Source organism: Thalia democratica, chromosome 5 (assembly GCF_965202585.1).
Source record: "Thalia democratica chromosome 5, ktThaDemo2.hap1.1, whole genome shotgun sequence".
In the NCBI taxonomy this organism is placed as follows: Eukaryota; Metazoa; Chordata; class Thaliacea; order Salpida; family Salpidae; genus Thalia; species Thalia democratica.
The window spans coordinates 62,394,970-62,405,862 of NC_139169.1; the positions used below are offsets into that span (position 1 = coordinate 62,394,970).

The 10,893-nt window shown below is 26.6% G+C and overlaps 1 protein-coding gene across 1 annotated transcript; it reads left to right on the forward strand.

Moving 5' to 3' along the window:
* Positions 1-1,635: 1,635 nt before the first annotated feature.
* LOC145837085 (pyruvate dehydrogenase E1 component subunit beta, mitochondrial-like) lies at positions 1,636-10,569 on the forward strand. Its single transcript, XM_082944858.1, has 9 exons — positions 1,636-1,702; positions 2,935-3,006; positions 4,139-4,246; positions 4,480-4,578; positions 5,530-5,683; positions 6,490-6,621; positions 7,358-7,560; positions 8,867-9,008; positions 9,895-10,569. Exons 1-9 carry the CDS (start codon positions 1,682-1,684, stop codon positions 10,062-10,064), a joined length of 1,101 nt encoding a protein of 366 aa, XP_082800984.1. The 5' UTR covers positions 1,636-1,681; the 3' UTR covers positions 10,065-10,569.
* The last annotated feature ends 324 nt before the right edge of the window (positions 10,570-10,893 follow it).

Below are 10,893 nucleotides of genomic sequence, written 5' to 3' on the forward strand. Positions count from 1 at the left end.
ATGTTTTGTATAACATTGTGTCATCTGCAAAGTTGAGGACTTTAAAACTACTATTATTTTGTATGTCATTTATATGTGTTAGGAATAACAATGGTCCTAATACTGAGCCTTATGGTACCCCAACTATTTTTTTCACAAGTTGACTCATATCCTCCAAAGCTAACAAGTTGTTTCCTTCCATCTAGATCTGAGCTAATTAGTAGATGCATATTTTCTCTCACACCATAACATTTCAATTTTCTTAATTAGATATTTCTATCTACACTATCAAATGCTTTACTTAAATACAAAATGAATGAACAAATGTGTTTCCTTTATTAAAATTGGACAGAACCCCTTCAGACAGAACCCCCAGATTGTTTACTTTCTTAAGGATCTTTACAGATATACAATCTTCACCACTAGCTTCACCACTGGATCTAAACTCTTGATTATATTAAATACTTCAGTTTCTGTAACATCAAACCAAAAAAAAGTATTCCTAACATTTTTTGTTTATGAAAATCTAATTTTAACTTTAATTTGATTTTACAACAGAAACGTAATAATATTACAACAATTTTTTTATGGGTATTTAATTTATAAATAAATAATTATTTCAATTATCATAACTGTGATCTCATTTGTTTTATTAATTGAGTTAAACATTGTCTTATAAACAAATTTTTAATCAATACATTTAGAAAATTGTGATAATTATGATTAATAGTTTGTTGTTTACATTTTTGTTAATTAAAACTGTCTAAATATTTTTGAATAATACTTAATCCTGTTAAAATCCTAATAAGATAAATAAATTAGTATTATATAAAGTTAAAGTGATCAAACTAGTTCAAAAAAACTTAGTCCTTCCTTGGACTGTTTGAAAAATAGTTTATTTTTTGAAAAATACAAAGCATAAGTTATTCATATTTGAAATTTTAACCAAAAGGAAATTTAAGTTATTTGTTTTTTTTTATGTGTTGTCTTTTCTAACCAATAAGATAAGGAGGTTATATCTTTCACTAAAATTAATATCCAAAGCATCAATTACTGTTTTGTGATTTAGTCCATTCTTTTAAAATAAATAACTTAAAATTTTCAACCTTTGGTTGACAACAGTAGAGATCATTGCTCAAAACAATGTTGAAATCTATTCTAAACAAAACAGGCATTGCAAGAGTCAATAGCTCTAAAATCTGGGAAATGGATGTTTGCTAAATTTTAGTAAACAATTTTTTTTTTCAAGATAATGTTTACTTTAAATAACTATAAGTTTGTTGTAACTCCTTTTGAAAAACAAGAGTTTGTTATAAATTTTTTTGTCCTAAAAAATATTGCTTAGTTCAATGGAATGTAAAGAGCATTGTTGTTAGTGCTAGTTAAATATTTTATTTACTACCAGGTTTTGGTGGCAAAATAGTTTATGACCTTGTCTGTTTTATTGTACTTGACAAAGTTGTAATTTTTTTACACCAAAACTTGTTGGTGAATAAAATGTTTGATTTGCACTAACATTCTTGTTTACAAAAAGTATATAAAAAACACATATTGAGTTTGCACTATAATGTTGTTTTAGGTTTAAAAGTTAAAATATAAAAATTTATGTCATTGGTTGACTTCTAGTAAAATAACTTAGTTTTTATTTATATTTATAGACTTAATTAAATTTTCAAAGAACATCATCAAAAGAATCTGAAAAATGTTTAAAAAGGCACTATCAGTAAGTTTAATATGTTTTTTGTAACTTACTCTGATAAACACTTTTTACAGTTTTGTTTTGATAGTGCTTAAAGATTAATTTATATACTTGTCTCTAGATTGTTCTTTTAACATTAGTAACATTTAGCAGTTGTATTATCATATAAAACCAAAGTAAATTTACTTCAAGTCATAAAGATCAGGATTTGTTTTTTTTTTACTTATTTCTTTACAGAAATAGTGTAAATAAAAGATACTAAAGAATCAGTTGTATTGAAATAAAAAAACAAAATATATGTACTTAAAAACTAAGCTATTAGGAACACTAATATTTTCGATAAAGTACGTAGAATATATATCTTTTAAAGGGCATGTACAAGTATAGACAAATTGTTTTTTCTACAGTTGTTAAACAAGATATTTTTTAGTTTAAAAAGTATAGATGTAATATCATACAATTAGTTTTTTAAATCACAAGTGTAATACATTTTATATCTACCTTTGTATCTACAAACTAGTGTAACTGTAAAATGAGACAGATAACTTTAAAGTTTTTTGAAAAACTTCCATTAAATCATTTAAGCAATTACTAAAAGCATGCAGCAAAAAGTCTTATAAAACGTTTACTTAAAGTCTGATATTTTTGGCTCAGATAAAAAATTATTAATTTTGCTTTAGATTTGATCTTAATGAAAATTGAGGCTATGCTTTAAAAAAAAATCTATCTTATTTTTATAATATGAAATCTATAGAATAAAACAGCTTGATTAAAGAGCTTTAAATTTGATTAAAACAAGATAAAAAAAAAATTAACATATTAGAAATTGTTCAACGATAGTAGTTTTTTTATTAACCTTAATTCCAAACTTATGATGGTTATTATTGAAATTACACTAATGACATAGTTAGTAAATCAAATAAGTTTATTTATTTGTTTGATTATTGTGTATACTTAGCTTTGCTTTTTTTAAGTATCTAGTTTTTAATGAATTAGGTATCAATATTTTTGAAAATTGTGTATAAAGACAAATGCTGTATAATTTAATTATTTATCAAGATTCCAACTACAGTCTCATCAAATGAAAAGTTCTCAAAATAAATTGATTATACCTTATTACATTAATATCAACATACTCATGTTTTAGTAACTAATTTTTAATCAACTGATAATCAAAACATGAGTTAATTTGTTTCAATAGAATGCTGATAAATACTAAACTTTAAATTATATTACTTTATTACCTTTTTTTTCAGCTGACCACACAAACTGCTGGAGCTGCAGTCAAAAGAAATTTTACTGCCACCGCTGCTCTCAATTCCAACAAAGTTTGTTTTAGTTTTTGTATATTTAATCTATACTATTTGTTAAATTGATAAAAAGTATAGTGATGTTTTTTTCAGTATGGTTTAAATTGACTTTAGTTTTTAAACTTAATAGAAGTGTTCAATTTTTGATTAAAAGAAGTTTTTAACATTGATTTTTTTTTTGTATGGTTTTAATGTTTTTTTTACCTGTTGCTCTTGTTATTTTCACAGTTACGATTTCTAGTGACTTCATTTAAATTAATTAATAGAAAATGTTACATCTATAATATGCTAACAATGATAAAGTATAAACAAGCAGTTTTTCTACAGTTAAACTCATGCAAATAAGTTCATATGCGTAGCACAACTTATTAAAACAAAAATTTATATAGCTTCATACAATTAATATTCAGTATTTTTATAAGATTTCAGTAGAATCATATAAAAATTGCTAATGTTATTCATTACATACTCAGTGTTAAAAATCATTTTGTGTGCCAATGAATGACAGAATTTTTGATGTTTATTATTAGTTTTTTATTAAAATTCAGCATTCTATTGACATAACAACTTCTTATTTTTTAATAAATTAACACTAAGTTTTTAGAATGTTTTTCTTACATGATTTGGTTAAAAGTACTATGATTAGAAAAAAATGCTTGATCTAAGTGTAGAAAAGTGTTCTTTTCCAATAAAGAACTTTGATTATCCATAACTTAAAAACAACAAAGTATCTTTTCAGCTCTAAAAAGTATGCATCTTTCTGCTAAGATATAGTTTATAGAATAAGATAAACTTATAAAATTACTTAATTTTAGTTTTTACACTTATTTATATTTAAACAAACTGAAAACTATTTTATATCCTAGTATTTTTTTTTGATAAAGTATGTAAAATTAACTTAGGTATGACTTTTTGAAATCTAATTAATTTCCATTGAAACAAGTTGAAAAATTTTAAATATAAGAATTTGGTCTTCAATAACTTAAAAACCAAATAGTACTTTTGTTGAGCTGAAAAAAAGGATATGTTTAACAGGATAAAAGTTTATGGAATATGATTTACTTCAAGTTGACTTTATCACATAGTTCAATTCTAATTGATTAGATTTTAAAAATTATGAAAAATTTTAATGTTGTCATATAAACTGCAGATGTTTGTTCGCGATGCACTGAACTCAGTAATGGACGAGGAGATGGCAAGAGACGATAAAATATTTGTGTTGGGTGAAGAAGTTGCCGAGTATAATGGTGCTTACAAGGTTTATATTGTTAAAAATATTAGTTGATATTTCTTTATCAGTTTAATTATTCAAAATACTTCGATTAAAATGTCATAGTTTACCAAAAATGTTTATGAAAGTTTTTTTTTCTGTTATAACTGTTTTTGAACGTCATAGTGTTGGTTTCACTTTTTGTTTACAAACATTTAGGTAACTTTTGTACAAGTACAGGTTAAGCACACAATGAGGTACGATTTACATGTTAATTTCAGGTAACAAAAGAGTTGTGGAAGAAGTATGGAGACAAGCGAGTTATCGACACTCCAATCACTGAGATGGGTTTTGCTGGCATCGCTGTCGGTGCTGCCTTTGTAAGTTTGTTTGTATTTTTATATTCTCAAGTTGGTTTTAAACAACATCTTATTTATATTTTGAAAATCTATACACACTTATATTTTAGCACCATTTTAAGTCAATAGAGGAAGTTTCAAATGTTTTTGTATCCAATAAATTATCTACATTAATTAACATATACCACATATCGAACCAAAAATTACTTGTTACTTTGGAATAAAGTTGCTGGCTTCTTTTAGGCACTTAAAAATCAGTCAAGTCATAATCATCTGCATTGTTTAGCTTTGTATATGAATTATAAAATACTTTTTCAGAATAAAACTGACATTAACATACTTAAATTGTTTTGGGAAACTTTCAAGCTGAATCTTTATACATTTTTTTTTTTAAAGTATTATAACTTATTTGTTCAACTTTATTTACATATTTCAAGCCAGTTGTACATATTATTTATTACCAATTTGTTCCCAGCTACAAGGTTCTTTACATTTTTTTTATTGCCTTTTGTATTAAAAGCTCCAAGAATGAATTGAAGAGTGTCAAGTTTGCACAAATAACAACTTTGCATTAGAGTAAAAAAAAAGAAAAGAATAAATAAATAAATTTGTTATGAAAAAATTCATATAATATTAAAAATAAATATTAATAAGAAAAATACTGCCAAGAGTAAAAGTTGGTATAACAATTATGGTAAAAAAATAAATAATGAAAGTAATAAGCAGCAAAAAAGCTACCGACCAAAAGTAAGGGTTAGAAGTAGCAACGATAGCAAAAAGAAATAAAGTTACGACCCGTGCAAAAGTGCCCCTTCACACATGTTTGACACTTACCCGACATCAACGTGTTTCAAAATACTTTTGTAAAACATTCAAGTTAAGTAAATTAAATTACACTTTAAAATTTGTTTGTTTCCACAATCTCTGTTGGTTTCTGTACAACTCTACTCATTTCTAATAAATTATCTTCAGGCGGGATTGAAGCCGGTTTGTGAGTTCATGACTTTCAACTTCAGCATGCAGGCGATCGATCATGTGATCAACTCTGCAGCCAAGTCGTTCTACATGTCTGCTGGTGCTGTTTCCTGCCCCATTGTGTTCCGTGGTCCCAATGGATCCGCTGCTGGTAAGCATTGTTTAGTATGATAATTTTTATGATAAAAATGATTCTAGTATATATAACTATTTATTTTATTAAACAATGTATAGTCTGTTCAAATTTTTTTTTATAAGATTGTTATCATAAGTAAATGTAGGCAAAAATATGTTTAATCAAATTATTTCAGCTCTTTCAAAACTAAGAATTAGATTATAACTGGGTATTTGATATATTTTAACAATGTAAAAGCGCTTAAAAGGTTTAGTCTAGGTTTAAGGTAATTAGTTATAATTCTGTGAGGGTCTACTTTATGTTTGTCAGAAACTGTAAAAAAATACTTGGCTGACTTATTTTTTAAATATTACTGAGTGAATACTTAAAATATTAAATAAAAAATTGTAAATTGAGCAAACTTAAATAAAAAATTTAGAAAAATATTGTTCTAAAATTTATTTGTAAAATGTAATAAAGGTAAAATACAATGTTTAGGTAAAAACAAAGTTAGGTATAAAAACGACTTTTTACCCATAACAATATACTCCGGCTAGTTTTTATTTTGCTCTTAAATTTTTTGAACGTACCTACTAAAGTTTGAATTATAAATTTATTTCTTCAAAGTTTACTCTTGTATATAATTTTATTATAAAAAATTAGTTAAAATTACTTAATTTTTTAATATGTTATGTTGCCAGTGTTTTTTAGTCAAATATAAGACTGATTCCATAAACTCCTACAATTCACGTAAATAAAAAAGGTTTAGGTAGCGTATAAAACAATAACATTTAATCTTTATATTATACAGTATTTTTCAACATTTCACTAACAACAAACAGGTGTAGGAGCTCAGCACTCGCAGTGTTTCGCTGCTTGGTACGGACACTGCCCTGGTTTGAAGGTAATTTCTCCGTACAGCTCGGAAGATTGCAGGGGTTTATTGAGAGCTGCAATCAGGGACAACAACCCAGGTTTTAAAGTTGTTATTTTATAAATAATAGTGTCTACCATATATAGTATTATTACAATAGGTTTTAAGTTGTACGTTAGTTATGGACACAATTTTTCTAAAGTAATATTTAAGAAACCGTCTAAGTTTGTTTTGTCTTATAAATACTTAAGTCAAATGGTAGCTGGTTATAAATAAGATACATAAACCTCAAAAATGGTGATGCTAGTATTTTATAATTTTCCTTACAGTAGTTGTTAGAAAGAGTTCAAAATTTATAATGCTGTAAGCGCATAAGAAATCTTAAACATTTTTAAACAAACTAGCAAAGACATGCTTAAAATAAGTCTCACTACAAGCTAGTAACTATTAACTTTTCAATGCTTGTGATTTTTCTGGAAAAAAAGATAGTAATTTTGCAACATTTGGTAACAATATTAAAAATACTTGTAATAAATGCGTTCCTTAAAAACGAATATATATATTAAAATTTTGCAATAAAAGTAAAAGTCCTTAAAATTAAGTTTTATGCATTTCACAAGGTTTTAACTGCATCACCTATCAGAAAATCCTTACTTACGAAGTTACAATAAAATTATTATTGAAAAGCAGTAGTGTTCCTTGAGAACGAGCTTATGTACGGAACTTACAATTTTTTTCACTGATGTGTTAAAAATTTTAAGTCACCTTTAAATCAACACTGGTGAAGTGCAAATCCTGCTTTTTATTTGTGAGATTTCAAATATATACTCAAACAGTGGTGTTCCTCGAGAACGAGTTGCTGTACGGGAAGGCGTTCGAAGTGAGCGAGGAGTGCATGTCGCCCGACTTTGCGGTGGAAATCGGCAAGGCGAAGGTGGAGCGGAGGGGAACCGACATCACGCTGGTGGCTCACAGCCTGCCCGTGGGTTTGTGCTTGGAAGCCGCCGAGCAGTTGGAGGGAGAAGGCATCAGTTGCGAGGTTTGAATTATTATAATTTGAAACAATTAACGTTTAGTTAGGAAATAGTTGCGAGGTTCTTTTTTGAAAATACTGAAAGAACTGTTTGTGTTTTGTTCGCGACTTTAAATAATCAAATGTTTTGCTTGTGTTAAGAACTGGTTGCGAGTTTTTTTTGTTAAATCTGTTAATATTTCAAATCGGTTGAAAAGTTATAGATGTATTGTTTAAGTCCCGATTTAATAATTAAAACTCTTGTTTGTTTAGAATTTACTTGTGATATTTCCAGGGTTCGTGTGCGTCAGGCTAAATCAGTTTTTTGTTTAAAAATTTGAGAATCTCAGTTTTTCTCAGTTCAAATGCTTGAAAATTTTTGATAAAAATAAATTGAGAAATCTTTTTAAGATAAAATTGAGATGTGAATTTATTTCTAAATGAAGATTTAGTTATTAAAGACAAAATCAGTGAGTATTTGTAAAATTTTGTTGAATCTCTAATTTTTTTAAGAATCTTCATTATTTTGTTTTGAGTAGGTTATATACGTTGTAATTGTGAAAATTCATAAAAAAACTACAGTTTAAACATTACAGTTTACTTCAATAACTTGGCTGTTTGTTTGAGTTTTAATACTCGTATAAGCGTTTCATTTTAAATTTTAATAAAACACAACAATGCGCGTCGTTTTAATATAAATCTGGTTATGTTTTTACTTAGTGTTAATTAAATTGTACAATTGTGTTTAGTAATATATATTAAATTTTTACATTAGTTATACATTAGATATAACACTTATTTTAAAACTTATCACTGAATTTGTTATGTTAAGGGCATAGGAAGGTCAATCACCTTTTTTACAATTTACTCTTATTTTATTGAGTTGTAACTAAGCTATGAGTTGCTTTTTGCAGATTTTTAAAGCTCAAAATATTTTGAGATAAAGCTGATTGAAGTCGGAGACTACAATAGTACTAATCAAGACTCCCCAATACCTAAAATGACTTGTAGGGAATTTTCCTTACTTTAAGAAAATGTCAGGCTAAATTGGTCTCAGTCAGGCTAAATTAAAAAAAAATCGCGCACGAACCCTGTATTTGTGTTCATTGTAAGTAGAAAAATTCAAGTTGAAAAATAAATAAATTTTTAAATTATGAAAATAATTTTTTGAAATAAATACTGTTTTTACACTTAAAGACATGCCCTCTCGTTTGCTGATAAAAAAAAGTTCAATTTAAATTTGTTACTTAACTTGGTAAACCATTTAACTGTAAGTTTTAAACAAACATTGTGAATATTTTTTATAAACAACCAAATAAAAAATCAAATTCAGGTGATCAACCTGAGATCAATCAGACCACTGGACATCGAGACAATTGAGAAAAGCGTGATGAAAACCAACCACTTGGTGTCAGTGGAGGGAGGATGGCCCATGTTCGGCGTTGGTGCCGAAATATGCGCCCAAATCATGGAGGGTTGGTTGAACGTTTTTGAATAAACATTTGTTTAAATATAATAAACATCAGTTTTATCCACCTGTTCATTAATGAAACAGTTGTATAAAATTGTTGTATGTTATATAATTAGATAAATATATATATATATATATATATAATATTAAAATATATGTATTGTAAAGACAAATAGAGAAAAAAAAATTATTGAAAAAATTTTGGTGTTAAAGGTAAAGTATGCGCTTAGAAAGTATAAGGTTTGTAAACTTTTTTTATATAATAAGTAGTAATTGAAAGTATTTGAAATAACTTAATACTGAAATATGCGCTCAAATTATGGATGGAAAAATATTTTATTGCATTATTTACAAATAGTAGAGTTATTTATATTAATTTTGTAAATAAATGCATTTGAAACAAAGTTGGCTGTAGAGTTGAACAACTTGAAAAAAATCTCATGTAATAATCACATGCCAAACATCTACGTTTAAAATTTCCTAAGTTAAACTTTAAAATCAACCAATCAATAGTCTTCTTAAAAGTGTATTATGAATTTTATATGCAAATCAGGCTCAAAATATGTTTGTTCTAATATTATATAAAGACTTGCAAATTAATTTACTAAAAAAAAAACAACTTTTTTAATTAAACTATAGTTTCAGGAATCATTTAACAAAATAAAAAACTAGTAAAAATTTTTTTTTGACTTTTGAAATGTTGCACCTTAAAAATATATTACATCAATCAACATTGATTATTGAAAACATAATAACTTTCCATTGCAGGAGAAGCACTAAACTAAAAACAACAAAACTATTTTTTTGTAGCTTTCAAATTACTGCAACTCAATATTCAGCCATTATAATCGTTAAAATTTATTCAACCTCAATAATTTTCCACGTAACAGGAGAAGCGTTCAACTACTTGGACGCGCCGGTGGTGAGGGTGACAGGAGCCGACCTGCCGATGCCGTACGCTTCACAACTGGAACACAAGGCCAACGCGCAAGTCAGGGACATCGTGTTGAGCGTGAGGAAGACTCTGAACATTCAGAAGAGCAAGGCGGCATCTAATTAAGTATTATGAGTTAAAAAGTTGTTCAAACAAATTAGCGTCACTATTCACCTGAAGTTAGAACAAAGTTTATGTGTGCTTTTAATTATTATTCAAAGAAATGCTGGTTTTAGATTTATATTCTTAACATTTTATTTATATTTAATACTGATTTATCACGCTTATTTTAACAGATTATACATGTAAATAAAAAATGGTTCTTTCAATAGTATAAAGATATTAAATAAATATAAGTTTAATTACAGTCCCTATTGCATAGGTATTCTAGCTATTACAATACGATTCGAATGCTTTTTAAAGTTAACTCAAATCTGCTTTTTGTTTGCAGTCCTTTTTCAATAGTTTTAATTAATTTATCAATTTAAGTTATCTTACCAAAAGTAGTTAAATTTAACTTAATTAAACTGCACTAGAGTTCAAAATGTTTTTACTTTTTTAACGATACACAAATTTTGACTCAAAATTGCATTGTCTCGTTTTCATGGAAATAAAAGTAAAATTAAACATACTTTGTTTGGTTTATATTTACCATATTTTCTCATCACAAAAAATATTAATCTTCTGTAACTAAAGCAACTAACTTTAGTTGGTAGATCTTTATAGTTGGTTTTATTTGCATAAAAATAGCTTATCCAACACACAAGCTGGAAACGTATTTAGATTTTTCTGGTTATAAATACTAACTTTAAATGTGTGGATATACAAATGAAGAAAATATCAATATACAAACCTTTTTTAGTAGTTTCAAATCTTAAAATATTTATTGCTAGAAGTTTAAGCCTAAAGAATTAAAAGTGCTATACAAAAAATGAAAAAATAGCATAAAGTTAAA

Coding starts and splice junctions, on each gene's coding strand:
- LOC145837085 (XM_082944858.1), top strand. CDS start 1,682: ATGTTTAAAAAGGCACTATCA. Junction 5,684..6,489: donor TCCCAATGGATCCGCTGCTG/GTAAGCATTGTT, acceptor AACAACAAACAG/GTGTAGGAGCTCAGCACTCG. Junction 9,009..9,894: donor ATGCGCCCAAATCATGGAGG/GTTGGTTGAACG, acceptor TCCACGTAACAG/GAGAAGCGTTCAACTACTTG.